This window comes from Anoplopoma fimbria, chromosome 4 (assembly GCF_027596085.1).
Source record: "Anoplopoma fimbria isolate UVic2021 breed Golden Eagle Sablefish chromosome 4, Afim_UVic_2022, whole genome shotgun sequence".
In the NCBI taxonomy this organism is placed as follows: Eukaryota; Metazoa; Chordata; class Actinopteri; order Perciformes; family Anoplopomatidae; genus Anoplopoma; species Anoplopoma fimbria.
Window position 1 is genome coordinate 9418264 of NC_072452.1, and position 16620 is coordinate 9434883.

Below are 16620 nucleotides of genomic sequence, written 5' to 3' on the forward strand. Positions count from 1 at the left end.
CACTATATAATAATGGCTAACTGGCCAAAGATAATAATATTGGTGTTATATTCTGAATGTAGTTCTCATACTCAACAGAACTAAAAAGTACTTTGTCTGTTGCTACAGTACAAAGTCAAAAGTTTGGACACACCTTCTCATTCAACTACTTTGAAGAATCTAAAATATAAAACATATTCTGGTTCGTTGAGCATTTGTTTGTTAACCACATAATTCCATATGTGTTCCTTCATAGTTTGGATGTCTTCAATATTAATCAACGCTAGTATAGCATGCACATCTATGCAGTGGAGTAAACAAATACCATATTAAATGTAGTTGAGTTAAAGTATACAGTACCAGTCAAAAGCTTGGACACACCTTCTCATTCAATGGTTTTTCTTTATTTTATTTTTTTCTACATTGTAGATTAATATTGAAGACATCCAAACTATGAAGGAACACATATGGAATTATGTGGTAAACAAACAAATGCTCAACAAACCAGAATATGTTTTATCTTTTACATTCTTCAAAGTAGTTGAATGAGAAGGTGTGAACAAACTTTTGACTGGTACTGTATATTTTAAGTTTTTACAGTTTACTTCCCTATGCTCTTCTGTTAAAATTGGACCATATTGTTTATGTATACAGAAGTGAGCACAATGCATACACAGCAGGCGACAGCATGAGGTTCACTATTGGCATTGACAAAGGTCAGGACTTTTATTGTGAAGTCTGAGGTCAAAGTTGAACCGGAAGTGTAATTCCCCAGTTCGTCCACATGTCCATTGGCTCTGCTGCCTCAGGTAAACATGGCGGGGACAGCGACAACACCAGCGGATTCCGAGCAAACGCCTAAATCGTCTCCACCAGCGTTTGTGCCGTTTGACTTCTCCCAGCCGCCGGTCATTGAAGGCTTCAACCCTTTGCAGAGAGCCAGAGATGAGGGCTTTAAAGAGAAGTTTCTCAGAAAAACCAAGGAGAACCCATTCGTCCCCATAGGTGAGTTATACAAGCGGGGCGACGCTGCTGGGAGAAGTTACACAAGAAGCGCACAGAGGCAGTCACCTCGTCCTTTACATGTCAAACATGTGCAGACATTACTGTTGAAAAAATAAAACCTATTAGTTAAACACAGAAATGGTGCATCAAACTTTTGTAGAGAAAATCAGTGAAATTAGAAATTGCAAATATTAATTGTGTTAACTATGAAAATTTGGATCTTTGGTTGTGATTTTTTTTTTTGCTGAGAACTTGTCTAATTGAAGAATAAATCCATCTTGCTGAATAATCGAACTGGAGTAAGAGCTACGTCAAAAAGGCCACAAGCTTATGCATTTAAAAGAAAAGATATTCTAGCAATGTTAAATATGGTGATGAGGGGTATATAACAACAAATGTGAACAAAGACTGTGTGTTGATAATTCTACATTGATGAGAGGCATAAGTGGTTACAATCTAATAAGCAATAGTGCTTAAAGGGTGGTAATGTAAAGTTTGAGACTACAATATTTCTAAATAGTTACAAAACAGCTGACTGTGAAATCTCTGGATAAATGTGTTACCTAGTTTCTCAATTGTATGTATATTCTTTGAGTTTCTCAAACAGAAGAGGACCTTTATTTCCATTGTATTGTGTGTAGTTGATATCTAAATTATAATCAGAAACTAATATAATGCATGGTCACAAAGACACTCCTAGGATAAGGGCAAACACGTCTTCTCCCCTCTGATTTGTGTGATTTAATCCTTAAATGATGGGATTTGACCTCTTCACTGTCTAAGTGGTATCCTTTAAATAAATGAGACCCTGATAGCAAACAAGTGTGTGAATATACAGTAACAGTCAAAAGTTTGGACACACCTTCTCATTCAATGGTTTTTCTTTATTTTTTATTTTTTTCTACATTGTAGATTAATATTGAAGACATCCAAACTATGAAGGAACACATATGGAATTATGTGGTAAACAAACAAATGCTCAACAAACCAGAATATGTTTTATATTTTAGATTCTTCAAAGTAGTTGAATGAGAAGGTGTGTCCAAACTTTTGACTTTGTACTGTACTTATTGTGGTGCGATTGTATATGACATTAGATGCAGTACCTGCTCACCACTTTGCCTTGTTCTCTGTCATAGTTGAACTGTCCAGTACCTGGGTGTTGTTCTGTTTGATCCTGCCTATAACTTGCGATTTTCTTTGTGTTTTTCAGGTTGTTTGGGAACAGCAATCGCGCTTATTTATGGTCTCCGTGCCTTCAATCAAGGGAAAACCAGAAACTCCCAGCTGTTGATGAGGGGACGAATCTTTGCCCAAGGCTTCACTGTCGTTGCCATTATTGTTGGCGTCTTTACCACAGCTGTGAAACCCAAGCAATGAAGGCGGACCAATCCCCCACCTCGGCCACCGCCCATCCAACTCGGAATCAGACCAGATCCAACTTGGCATTGGACTGATTTAACGATCAGAATTAACTGAATAATGCGTTATGTTTTCAACATTGTTCAGATATCTATGCTAATGCCAACACTATTTATTGTTGTATAAAAACTGTGAATTGCTCATGATGATCTATTATTTAGCTTCAGGCTAGCACTATAGAACAACAAAGTAGAACTGGCTCCTAACCAGACCAGGTAACGAGCTGGATTTTACTTATATTGTGCTATAACAGTATTTGGAGTAAAATGCTAAGAAATATAAATGATATGCTTCTTGCTCTTCTGAAAGGTTGGATTTCAAATGTTCCCAGGTATTGTTACTGAAATTATCAGCATAACACCTGGCTGATAAAACAATTTAAGTTGAAGCTTGTGTCCTGTATGTATTTGAGATAAAGCATCACACTTGCGCCTGTATTCCGGAGACATCTACTCATAAAAACTTTATTTGATGGATCTTTTTCTTTTTTTTTTTTTTAAACCAGTATGGAAATTAATTGTAAACAATTTCTTTATATTTATGGTCAGGGTAAGTATATCTAAATGAAAGGATGCTTCTAGTCGCAGGACAGGCCATGTACCAATGTCCACCTTTAATACTCGACCGAATTTTAAATTTCACTTAAATCCTCCAGTAGGAGGAATCCAAATGTTGTACTAGGAGTGCAACAGCACTTCTTTTTATATCGCTTTGCTCATGCTAAGGTTTGGTGGCTATGCAGCTGGAAACTTGTTCTTGCTTCTCTGGCTTTTCTTGTTCAAAAATGCCAATTTCACAGTAGCGTGGCACTCAACAATGTGTGTTTAAGATTACCTAAGGATGGCTGTTGCACTGGGCGACACAATTCCTAGCTCCTCACACAACAACTGGACAAACTGGGATTGAAGTGATTATTTCCAAAGCAGTTAGTTGGCAAAAATCTTAAAAGGACAACATTGTTTGGGTGATCATACTCCACTGTTTTTATTTTCCAGATCCCTTTTAACATTCACTTGTTTCTGTATTCATAATGTCCAAATAGGCAACATGTGAAACAATGTGCAGACATTACTTTTGAAATTGACACCTTAGTGATTACTGTTAAAAAAAAAAAAAATAAAACCTATTAGTTAAACACAGAAATGGTGCATAAAACTTCTGTAGAGAACATCAGTGAAATGAGAAATTTCAAATATTAAATTGTGTTAACTATGAAAATTTGGATCTTTGGTTGTGATTTTATTTTTTTTGCTGATAACTTGTCTAATTGAAGAATAAATCCATCTTGCTGAATAATCGAACTGGAGTAAGAGCTACGTCAAAAAGGCCACAAGCTTATGCATTTAAAAGAAAAGATATTCTAGCAATGTTAAATATGGTGATGAGGGGTATATAACAACAAATGTGAACAAAGACTGTGTGTTGATAATTCTACATTGATGAGAGGCATAAGTGGTTACAATCTAATAAGCAATAGTGCTTAAAGGTTTGACGATGACCAAAATGCTAATTTAGAAAATAACTATGAAATGTGCATCCAAAATATTGGCAGAGGCATGCAAGAAAACTGACCTAATAATTTATAAGATAAAAGAGAAGGAACATGTTCAACTTACAGTAACAATATTTTCTTAAATATAGTAGTGGTAAAACTGACCAGCCAAAGGATGTCGTAACAATAGAGCAGTCCTTCATCTTCTCATAGGAGAGTGGGATTAAGTATATTATTTCAATATATTAGGCATCAAGAAAGGCGGGAAGTTTTCAAAGGTTATAAACATACCAGGAAAATTTATGGAAAAGGGCATACAAACTCTTCTGATGCATTGTGAGGTTAAAACTCAAAAGGCAATGTTTCCTGAACAACATTCTCCCTGCGACCTCCTCTAGCGAACTAGAGGTGTCTGTTTGAGAGAAATGAGGACCGAACGCATACGAGAAACATCCTTTGCCTGTTTGTTGGTTTTCGGATTAAAGTCACAGAGACGGGCTACTCTCTCCCATTCGGATCCTGGAGTCTCGCCGTTGCTCTCTGCCAGGAAATCCTCCTCTGATGCTCTACATGTGGGAGGGAGACCAGGAAAAGATATGAATGAGCCGTTATATTAGAGGGATTTCAGAATAGTTTCCATAACAGCAAAACCACCTGAGCCAAAAATGGTGCTCTGCCACAAAGTTCAATCACACGAACAGCACCATGCTCAATAACCGCATGCGTTTCTTTATACCAATCATACACTTTGTTGGAGACATGTTTGATAATTATTATAACCTATAGCCTATGTAACAATCAAATATATATAAAAAGGAAATACAGAATAAGGCCTTCATAAAACAAAAAAAAAGGTAGTTTAAGAGATTGGGCATGCATCAGGTGAAAATCAACTATATGTAGTTCCTGGGGTAGGGCATACAACATTAAAGCATAAGAACTCTAAACCTACACAAAGCCTATAACATCAGAGTTAGGCTGTTTGTAGAAAGCCTTGTCAGCAATCCTAGTACGCAGGCAAGGCCAAGAAAGCAGGAAAAAGAAGGAGAAAGGAGAACAGTTTCAGCGTCAAAACAACAAGCAGAACACAGTTAGGGCCTGCATCGAGAGGATTATGTAAGCGACTAAGAAACAGTTCCAATGTGGTGAAAAAAAAAAAGGTTTAAAATTGACTTGGACCGAATAAAAGAATTCTGCATTACGTTAGTACAAGTGCAAGCAGGAAATGTAAGGCAACTACAAGCTGCTTTGGTGCAAGGAAATAAATATATATATATATATATGTGTGTGTATAGTGTGGAGGAAAACTGTGACATTTGCTTTCTGCTGTTTGCATTCCTTCTAGCTAGCCAGCTTCCTGTTTTGTTTTCCATTCTAACTGGACACACTAGACTAAGATCTCATCAGAGAGTTGTCTCTCAACGCTTTCACAGTCACAGGGGAAAACTAGAGCCACAGATGCAGTTATACCGTGCCAGACTTGGACAGAGTCTGTTGGAAAGTGTGAGAGAAGAAAGGGGTTAGTTCGGTCAGGGAAAGGAAAGACTACAGTGATTTTTGTAAGCATAATGTACAACACTGACTGCAACCAGACTAAAATAAAATGTATTAAGTAGAAGGAAGACCGTCTTTAAATAAGCAATAAACTAATTCAATTAGAAATGCCATACATACTTTAAAAAACAAGGACGAATCACTTAAAGTTTTGATCTTTTTTGTGCAGTCCAACACAAGTGCATCAATTATCTATATTGCTCATAAAAATAAAGAAAATCCACTAATATGATAAAAGTTTTGTTAAAATAGTGTTCTGCTGCCTCCACACAGTGTTTCTGACTTGACATGCACAGACAAATCAAAATGTTGAATAGTTCCTATTGGGAAAAATGATAATCTGCCAATACAGAACTTGAGCTGCGCATTTGAATAGGATGTGTTTAGTGTTGTGATTACAGCATCATTACATCGCAATGATAAACCAACTGTTATTTCTCTGCACATGTAAGACACTAACCTGTTGTTGACCTTGTTCTTCTCCATCTGCTCATTTTGATGCACATGCCAGTCCTCCAGCTCCATTTTGGCCTTCTCTCTCCACTCTGCCTCGGCTGCCTTGGATGCTAAGTCTTGTGAGGGGGCAACATCAGAGGACAACATAGTCAGAGAGTCCTCAAATGAGGATATGCAGAGGAAAATAACTGATATATATATATAATTAGGTCTGACTATGACACAGTTAGATGTGCTGCATCACTCGTCTTACGGGTAAACTGCAATATATGGCCTTACAAAACGACAAAATCACAGTGACTCATTACAGCTGCAAAGTGGTGCCATTACACATCTTTGCTCACCTAATGCTTCAAGGCGTGTCTTCTGCTCCTCCCTCCACTTGCGTAGACTCTCTGGCTCTTGCCTCTGAATATCCACCTGGGCGATAGCTGCGTAGTTGTCAGTTGGGCCATTGGACTCCTTTTGGAGGACACAAGCCATTTACTCCAATATGAAAAAAAATACTGCAAATGTATCAAATACTAAGTAGATGTAAAGTACATCATAACAGAAAGGAAACATAAAAAAAGGTTAAGTAAACGGAAATGACACACACACAAAGACACAGATGGAAATAATTGAATATATGTGAAGCTTACCTGAAACATGTCCCCATTCACAGTGGCAGGCTCATCTTCGAAAGCGTCTAACATTGTTAAAACAAAGAATAAAGAGGGTTTACTGTTACTATGGACTTTCCAGTTGGCTACCCTTCACCTGGATGAACTTGTGATCGCTACTGTCATGGTAGAGTGTCTTTGCTAGACCTCAGAAATGCAGCAGCACCTGTTCGGGCACTGATGTTTTGCATGCAGCTTTGTCACTTAACCGGACAGGTTTTTCCAGAGAAGAGTAAAACAGTTAGCCAGCTTTGTTTGATAGCTATTCAATACATACAGTACCAAATCAAAGGTTAGGACACACCTTCTCATTCAACTACTTTGAAGAATCTAAAATATAAAACATATTCTGGTTTGTTGAGCATTTGTTTGTTTACCACATAATTCCATATGTGTTCCTTCATAGTTGGATGTCTTCAATATTAATCTACAATGTAGAAAAAAATAAACATTGAATGAGAAGGTGTGTCCAAACGTTTGACTGGTACTGTAGTCTTAAGAAATGTTCAACCTTATGAATGTTCATGTGGAGGAGCTCATTTAATCCTCACTTCTCATGGTCTCTATTGTTTGAGGAAACTGGTGTTTGATCCATAGCTCATTTAAGGTAATCCAAACAAGGAAACACACAAAATACCATGTCACCTTGTTAATGTTTTCATGGTTAGACATTTTAATTACTTTCTGTGTCTTTGTCACTGTCAGTTTGGACACACCTTCTCATTCAACTACTTTGAAGAATCTAAAATATAAAACATATTCTGGTTTGTTGAGCATTTGTTTGTTTACCACATAATTCCATATGTGTTCCTTCATAGTTTGGATGTCTTCAATATTAATCTACAATGTAGAAAAAAATAACAAATAAACAAAAACCATTGAATGAGAAGGTGTGTCCAAACGTATGACTGCTACTGTACAATAACAATACTGACACTTTATGTTCTTATGGTTTAGTATGGAGGTCATTGCTGACGTCACCAGTCCAGAACAAGTCACGTGACCCGGTGGGCATCATGAGCTAGCCTCAGTTAGCTTCCTTAGCTCGCTAGCCTTAGCCGCCATTAGCTCCGGTCTCAAACATACCGTAGTCGGCCGGTGTGGTCTCCGGCTGGGCCTCCTCCTCCTCCTCCTCCTCCTCGCCGTCCGCTCCGAACCCTCCGAACCCTCCGAACCCTCCTCCGTCGTTCTCGATCCCCGCGATCTCGCTCTCCTGCTGGGCCAGGAAGGCGGCGGCCGGGTCCTCCTCTGTCGGGTGTGCGCCGTTGTCAGCCATCTTTCACACCCACCCCCCCAAAGAAAATAAATAAATAAATAAAGTGTTTACAAGTTAAAATCACGCGCACGCGCACGGGCTGGGGGGGTTGTGTGTGTGTGTGTGTGGGTTTTTTTTTGGGGTCCAGCTGTTTACAGTGACGTCACACTAGTGCCAGCTAAATACGAGCGTCTGTAATAAAGCAGCGGAGCTCCGACTCCCTCACTGGTGATTCATGGTTTCTTCACTTGTTCTCACACTGTGGTGATGGAGCAGAGCAGCACCCCGAGGACACCGTCTCCCTTTGGCTGCAGTCTGTCTCCATCTGCTGGCCATCTGCTGCAGGCCTCCAGGCAGCCTGATCATACAGGCTTTATAGAGCACATTACATTATTTACATTACAGTCATTTTTTAGCAGACGCTTTTATCCAAATTGACTTATAATAAGTGTATTCAACATAGGTATTCAAGAGAACTACTAGTCACCAGAAGTCATAAGTGCATCTCCTTTCTTAAACAAGCATCTAAGAGCATAAACCAGAGCAAAAGTATAGTGCAGAAACACACAATTAGTGCAACAAACTAATACGAATACAATAAGTGCAACAGACTAATAAGAATACAATAAGTGCAACAAACTAATATGAATACAACAAGGGAAACAAACTAATACGAATACAATAAGTGCAACAGACTAATATGAATACAATAAGTGCAACAAACTAATATGAATACAATAAGTGCAGAAACAAACTAATACGAATACAATAAGTGCTACATAAGACAATGCAGACAATATTAAATAACAGTTGTACTTGATAAAAATACCACACATCTAACTATCTAGAAACAGTATTTAAGAACACAGATCCATTACCTAAATGAAAGTAGCAATAACAATAAGAACAGGCTTTATAGAGCACATTCATACACACAATGCAGAAAATATTAACAACAAATATTAAATAACAGTTACATTACATTACATTACAGTCATTTTTTTAGCAGATGCTTTTATCCTAATTGACTTACAATATGTGTATTCAACATAGGTATTCAAGAGAACTACTAGTCACCAGAAGTCATAAGTGCATCTCCTTTTCTTAAACAAGCATCTAAAAGCATAAACCAGAGCAAAAGTATAGTGCAGAAGCACACAATTAGTGCAACAAACTAATACGAATACAATAAGTGCTACATAAGACAATGCAGACAATATTAAATAACAGTTGTACTTGATAAAAATACCACACATCTAACCATCTAGAAACAGTATTTAAGAACACAGATCCATTACCTAAATGAAAGTAGCAATAACAATAAGAACAGGCATTATAGAGCACATTCATACACACAATGCAGAAAATATTAACAACAAATATTAAAATATTAAATAACAGTTGTACTTGATAAAAATACCACACATCTAACTATCTAGAAACAGTATTGAAGAACACAGATCCATTACCTAAATGAAAGTAGCAATAACAATAAGAACAGGCATTATAGAGCACATTCATACACACAATGCAGAAAATATTAAATAACAGTTGTACTTGATAAAAATACCACACATCTAACCATCTAGAAACAGTATTGAAGAACAGAAATCCACTACCTAAATGAAAGTAGCAATAACATAGTGTAAAAATGAACGAAAAAAATCAAACTTTATTGTTTTATTTTTTTTACCTCAGTTAAATAAGCACTAAACAACATTTACCTAAGTATAAAAAGCAAATAAACTCACGCAGAATGACTCATTTTTAAAGGAAGACACACCAGCCATTACATTACATTACATTACATTACAGTCACTTAGCAGACGCTTTTATCCAAAGCGACTTATAATAAGTGTATTCAACATTATGGGGCGGCTGTGGCATAGTGGAGGCTGTGGCATAGTGGAGAGCAAGGTAGTTCTCCAATCAGAGGGTCGGTGGTTCGATACCCGGCTTCGGCAGTCGATGTGTCCTTGGGCAAGACACTTAACCCCAAGTTGCTCCCGAAGGCTTGCCATCGGTGTGGACTGGATGTTGCATGAATGTTAGTTAGAGTCTGATGGTGGCACCTTGCATGGTAGCCTGTCATCAGTGTGTGAATGGGTGAATGATATGTAATATACTACTGATTGTAAGTCGCTTTGGATAAAAGCGTCTGCTAAATGACTGTAATGTAATGTAATGTAACATAGGTATTCAAGAGAACTACTAGTCACCAGAAGTCATAAGTGCATCTCCTTTCTTAAACAAGCATCTAAGAACATAAACCAGAGCAAAAGTACAGTGCAGAAACAAACTAATACGAATACAATAAGGGCTAAGTGGAAGGCTAAGGGCAGCCAATTGGATTTCTGTTTACAACTTGGCAACCTTAAAGTTGTTGGTGCCAACTGCCTGTGCTTTTTCTAAATGATTTATTTTATATTAGAAAAATAGAGTACTACAGTTATAACTTAAACATTTTATAAAGTATGCCTTTTCAGAAAGTCGTCCCCAAACATTTGTGCAACGAGGCTGGCCGAGGTGATGTTGAGCTAATACATTTTTTGTACTATTAATTATGCATCCTGCAAGTCCTTCATTCCAGCTGCTATCAGGCTGCACACCAGTCTGCCATCCCAGTAGACCACAAAACAAAACACTAAAAAATATGTGCAATACAAACACACTGTGCAATACAAATACACTGTGCAATACAAATACACTGTGCAATTCTATAATTAGTTATTGTGGATTTTATTTTTCTTATTTACTTATTGAAAATACAAGTTTGTTTTTTTACTATGTACCTTGTTTGCACTATATCTATGCTGCTGTAATCCTGTGAATGTCACCGCTGCGGGACTAATAAAGGATTATCTTATCTTATTTTATCTAATCTTATCCTATTTTTTGAGCTCATATACTTTATGTTCCGTATATAAAATATGATTCTTCACAGTAGCTGTTACTATAGTTGTCAGATAAAAGTAGAAGATTAAAACCAATAGGTAGGTAAACCAGATAGAAAATGTGTTGTTATTGTTGTTTCATTTACCCTAAGACAGTGGTTCTCAAATGGGGGTACGTGTACCCCTGGGGGTATGTGAGATTTAAAAAAAATATATTTAAAATTAGCATCCATTCAAAAATCCTTTGAAAATTGTTATTTAATAAATATTCAATAAAATATAAGTGTAAGTTCATAAACTGAATTTAATGCAACAATGCAATCGTCAGTGTTGACAGTTTAATAAATCAGGCACTGATGGTGCTTAGTATTACATATTTTTTTCAACCAAAAATGCTTTGCGCTGGTTAGGGGGTACTTGGCTAAAAAAGTATTTCACAAGGGGTACATCACTGAAAAAAGGTTGAGAACCACTGCCCTAAGAGATAAACACATCTCATATATAGTTGATTTTACACACCAAGTGACTGGGGAAATTCAGTTTTTTTGTTAAAAAAATAATTAATTATTATTTGACATTTTTGACATTTGTTCTCTTAATTTGCACAATGATGTATTCTTGACTTTCTTTCCTTTCAGTGGCATTAAAAGTCTCTGTGATTGACATGGACTCCAGGTTTTCACAGCCGACATGTCTGCAGAGCACGGCCTCTTCTGGTCCACAGCCCGGCTATGAAATGAAGCAGAGGCCCATGTGACGTCTGACGTTTACAGGCGAGTCCTACTAAAAGGAATTTGAGGGAATGATCCCGCTGCTCACCAAGGGATCCACGGTGGCTTCCTGACGTCCGCTTAAAGGAAGTCCGAAAGTTTTCTTGCTTACCGATTGACTTTTTTTTAAATTTATCCGGTAGACCGACTCAAGATGTTCGGCGAACACAACGAGGGACAAGAGGTAAGCTGATACATTGTCCACACATTTGAATGCATTCCTTCCTGTGTGTGTGTATGTGTGTGTGTGAGTGTGTGAGAAGTTACTTTTTTTTAAAACACAGTTTTCCCAGTCTTGACTTGTTGTATGTGCAGTCTGAATCACCATCGGTCCGTCGCGGTTCAAACTACTTTTTGTTAAGAGACAGTTTTCTGGTTCCTTCCTTGATCATTTCACTCCTACTCGTAAATGTAAAGGGTTGTATTCCAGATCTGCACTGTGGTATTACCGGTGTTCATTCTGTAATTAACCCGTGCAAATGATTATCCTGGATACACTGAGTTCAATTTAAAGTAAGCTATATAAGCTCATAATTGCGTAGCCTGTAAGAAATAAGCGTCTCATTTGGTGTATTTGAGGATACTGGTCCATACAGCACTCACTATTAAAAGTAAAAGTTTCTATAGAAATATTACATTGACACCATGGATTATAAATAGCAATACCATAAACAGGGACACCGTCCCTTGAATGAGCACCACAGGCATGTTTATTGGCTTAGCTTGTTGATTATCTCACTGGTTTTCTATAGGGAATGGTATTTAATTAACTGAAATGCATCGAGATTCATGCCATTATTTCACTTACTGTCTTCTTATAACCTGCTCAAAACAACTAAATAATCAATTTGCGGTGTGCTGTTATCCCAGTTAAATCTAACCTCCATCACCTGTTGCTGCTATTTTCATTTATTGTCTCAAGCTGCTCTTTTAATTTACTTTCTTGTCTCCTAGACTTCTCTGTAGGAGGTATATTATGAGAAAAGTGACAGTAAACTAATCAAAGTTTTGCTTATTAAAACTGTTTATGTAATCTAGAAAGTGCATTGACAGTCAAGAATTTAAACACATTAAATGGATACAAATCATTAAAAGTACATCTATTTAATTAGCAGGTTTTGTTGGGGGGGTGGTATTTGGGGATTACTTAGCTGGTTGCTTTTCATAGTATATATGACAAGGGCAATAGTGAGATTTCTTTCTGTATCTGTTCGGTGAGCCCTATTTCAGTTTTCACTGTGATGAGCTTCTCTGTTGCTTTAAGAACTTTAAGATGTTGAATTATAATTGCTGGTCTGGCTGTTCTGTGCTTCATGCCCTCCATAAGGAATGTTGAATTCCCCAAACTTTGCTTTAATTGTGGCCGTCTGCTGCTTCTCAAGTACACAAAAAAAATCCATTGACTTTGATGTTGAGGCTTTTGCCAGAATATAGGGGTAGTTGACGTTACCTCTCTCGGTCCTCCTCTACCCCCCTCTCTCTCTCTCTCTCTGTGACTCATGTGGGTGTTGGGCTGAAATAGTTTGGTGTAGTTTTACATTCCTTATATAGCCTCTGAGGAGCGAGGAAAGGCTAGTGCTCGCCTGTGTCACAGACGGCGTCGGGGGTAGGGTTTGCCAACAGAGAGAATCTGCTTGCCCTAGCTTACTGATTTTAAGGCTTTCTCCCGGGTTTGGGCTATAGCCAGCCCCTGAGGACAAGGTGGGTTTGCACTTTGGCATTTTGGGAAGGTAGATGTGTGTCACAAAGAGCAATTACACCTGGTGGGGTTGAGGAGGAGGAGGAGGAGGAGGAGGAGCAAGGGTGTGTTAGGGGTGCAGGTACAGAGGTCAGTGGTACAGCCCTAACTCGCAAGTGACATAGCCCAATGTCTCAAGTTGCATTCGGTTTCTAAAATTACCAGGTTATTTAGTGACCTGCTGTTCTATTTCAGTAATCATTTCTGGGGAAGTTGTTTCACACTGATTTCATGGTTTCACAGAATGATTTAAAATATAAAAAATTGACTGAAAATGTTTGTATGTTGTGTGCCAATGTTTAATTATAGTTTACTTTAAAGGGTTGAATTGTTAATTGAGTTCAACGAGCTGGCTGTCTTCTGAAAGAAAGAAGATAACAGTTGAATGTTGCTGCTGTTTTTATTGTCCAGTAGGCTTTTGATGCTGATGTTGTCTGTGGTCCTCATTTGCATTGTTGTATACTTTTTACATGCTGAATCAACCTCCTATATGAACGCTCACCTGACATGCATCCACTTTTAGTTTGTATGTTGATTATTGTAGGAACATTGTGTCCCAGATCTGGTGTTTTTATCATCTTGTAAGCTATGTTTAAGTTAAATGTATTATTTCTAACAAAAGGCACATTTAATAATTTTTTACAACATGGTTATTCTTAAACCAACATTTTCCAAGATGTAACATTATATACTCATAAGAAAACAACTTCAATGTCCGTGTCTGTGGTGAATGTGTGTTTTTGTGTTGGAAACAAATGCAGAAAACCAGTAGCTAAGCTGCTTGGATGAAGCATAAAAATACATTTCCTAGCTCTCTCTCTAATAAAGAAACTCTTTCCATCTTTCTCTTCCCCCAGGCGATGAACGTATACTCTGTAACCCTCAGCGGCCCAGCGCCTTGGGGCTTCAGGCTGCAGGGTGGCAAGGACTTCAGCATGCCACTCACCGTCTCAAGGGTAAGAAACTGTCTGTTATTGGAGTCAGCTTGTGTCTGCATCTTTGCACATTGATGACTTTGCACTCTTTTTAAAGATTTGCATGGGGGGGATCATCCTGTAAAGTCCTTTTATGTCCCTCCAAGCTCCTATATAAAAGCCTTTTCCCAAGTTTTTGTTAATGTTCAGCTGTGTTGGTCTCCATAAAATGGCCCCACCTGAGCATATGCATGTGTTCTTTTGAAAGGCTTGCATAGTAAAGGATTTTCTCTGCAGACTGTGGTGTTCATTTACATGTCAGTCACACCTTTATGGTTTATGTACCAACCCAAATCCAGGCGGTCTAAACATGCAGATTCTTTTGGATAAATAGTATTAATTGGTCATGGACATCCTGTTGTTTGTTTCGCAGCATTTTGCACTCTCCATGTTAGGTCATTGTCGCCTCACTAAATGAATATTAAATACTTGCTAAACTGCTGTTGCTATTGAAGAGAGCAGCAACCATTTTCCAGGCCTTATAAGTGCACTGCTGCTTTGCCTGACAAACGCACAGACTCACACTTGCAGCCACACACGCATGCGCACACACAAAATCATTCCAGCATTGCTGCCAACTATTGCGCACACAGATCTGACATTCATTCCCCACTGACGTTGTTACATTGCTACCTTTGAGGCTTGGGTGTTATACAAATGTTAGACTGATTTACATTTATTAAATCATCAATTATGTTCAATATTTGTAGGAGACAATTAGGACTTAATAGTCAATTATATATGGGTCAGGCCCCACATAGTCTTTCAAACACTTTCAGTTCTTTGTTACCTTGTAGCTGCCAGAAAGTCACAATTGTAATATAGAGTTTAAATGAAAAGCTGTGAGCAAAGTATTCACTATTTTATTTCTTTGATAAGAATGGCCTAAAGAGTTCACTATGTGTCACAACTAGCATCACACTGAGGTGTGTGTGTGGAGTTGACGTAATGCTGTTGTGAGGGAAGGAGTTATCACCAGCCTTGTCGGTACACGTCCTGCATCTGCTCTGTTCTCTGGCAGGCACCGCAGTCAGAAACACAATGTTCCCCTTGGATCCATGACAAGAAACATTTTCTTCTACCCATAAAAGAACAAACAGAGTTTTGACGAATTGCCAAAAACAAACCAAGGGATTTTTGGTGGGATATAGGAGTTGACTTCGAGTAATGTCAGTCTAGACTGGCAAGGTGTTCTGAAGGGTGAATGTCAGCGGGTGTGTCAGTTTTTTTTGTTAAATGATCTTGACTAACCAGCCAGTTCAGGAGGCCAGTTTTTCTGCAATCCATGAACATTACACATGCTGATTTTTCAATTTTTTATTTTTTTGCTCGCTGACAGATATCGCTTACATTTCCTTTATTGCAAAGTATTTCACAATCAGTCTCCATAAAATTAGTTCGACCCAGGTTTGTCTAAGCAGCTTGATGTGAAATTGATAATGGCTCCCATTCTGAAAAAACAAAAACAAGTACAGCTAAGATTGGAGCCTTAACGACTGGTCAGTGGCTAATATCTTTGGCTTGTTCCAGCAGTCCACCAGGCTGCATGGTCCAGGAGTTATAAAGATGTTCCAGGTTTTCTCTGTTTACTTCTGAGGGACTGTCTGCTCTCCTTGTGTTTGTCATAAAAGACTGTACAGTTAATCACACGGTCGCAGAGGATGAAAACTGCTCAACCAGGGGACGTAAACCTCAAAGATATACAGTTTCCCTTAGTAACAGGAAGAAAAGTCAGGCCTGCACTCACTTTGGCTTGGAACAATTTAATGGGTGGTCTTTCTTAACTGGTCTGTGGCGGATGAGATAATAATCTCAAACTAGACAGTCGGTTAAAAGAGACTACACAATGAAGAAAATGTTGAGTGACAGGACAAAAGATTCATTAAAAACGCTGTAAGGAAAGGAGATTGTGGGAAAAGTGAAAACTCCTGATAGATCAATGCGTTAATGCTTTTTGTGGAGATTAGATGACAGTTAGTGTTGTTGAGACCTAATTCCTTTATAGCTCACGGTCTTTTAGGTACTTTGAGTTTGGTCTTACTATGGCAGATTGTCACATCATCAATAACTTCAAGTTCCATCATTCAGCCTGTTTTTGTTTTACTGTAAATGGCGATTCTGATCATCTTTGTATGGATTTGAAAAGTGTAGGGTCTGTGACTGGTAACCCCCTGTGTGGTGTGTGTGTGTGTGTGTGTGACTGAGTTGGTTTATAGGTTTCCATGCTCTATGAATGCTTGTTTCCTTCCTCCTCTGTCTGCGAGCCTGGAAAGCTATGCTTTCTCAGCATTCCTGGGATTTTTCCCGTATCCACCCTGTCGCTGCCAACAGACAATCCTCTTGTCTCCTTCTGTGTCTAATGTGTCTTCCACACTCTCTTTTCTCGTGCATATGAGGGACTCTTCCAATCTCGCTGGAA

At 38.2% G+C, this 16620-nt stretch overlaps 3 protein-coding genes across 3 annotated transcripts in view; 2 read left to right on the forward strand and 1 right to left on the reverse strand.

Moving 5' to 3' along the window:
- Window positions 1-750: 750 nt before the first annotated feature.
- Window positions 751-3023, forward strand: higd2a (HIG1 hypoxia inducible domain family, member 2A). The gene is made up of 2 exons (XM_054597247.1): window positions 751-984; window positions 2198-3023. The coding sequence occupies exons 1-2, from the start codon at window positions 795-797 to the stop codon at window positions 2362-2364; spliced, it is 357 nt and encodes a 118-aa protein (XP_054453222.1). The 5' UTR covers window positions 751-794; the 3' UTR covers window positions 2365-3023.
- A 590-nt stretch (window positions 3024-3613) lies between these two features.
- On the reverse strand, window positions 3614-8121 carry cltb (clathrin, light chain B). The gene is made up of 5 exons (XM_054597246.1): window positions 7657-8121; window positions 6550-6596; window positions 6253-6370; window positions 5913-6024; window positions 3614-4464 (listed from the first exon to the last, which is right to left on the reverse strand). Exons 1-5 carry the CDS (start codon window positions 7844-7846, stop codon window positions 4293-4295), a joined length of 639 nt encoding a protein of 212 aa, XP_054453221.1. The 5' UTR covers window positions 7847-8121; the 3' UTR covers window positions 3614-4292.
- A 3337-nt stretch (window positions 8122-11458) lies between these two features.
- pdlim7 (PDZ and LIM domain 7) overlaps window positions 11459-16620 on the forward strand; it is a 31348-nt gene continuing 26186 nt past the window's right edge. The window contains exons 1-2 of the mRNA XM_054597170.1: window positions 11459-11673; window positions 14085-14183. Of these exons, the coding sequence (XP_054453145.1) occupies window positions 11644-11673; window positions 14085-14183 (129 nt within the window). The 5' untranslated portion in view covers window positions 11459-11643. The remainder of the gene's footprint in view (window positions 11674-14084; window positions 14184-16620) is intronic.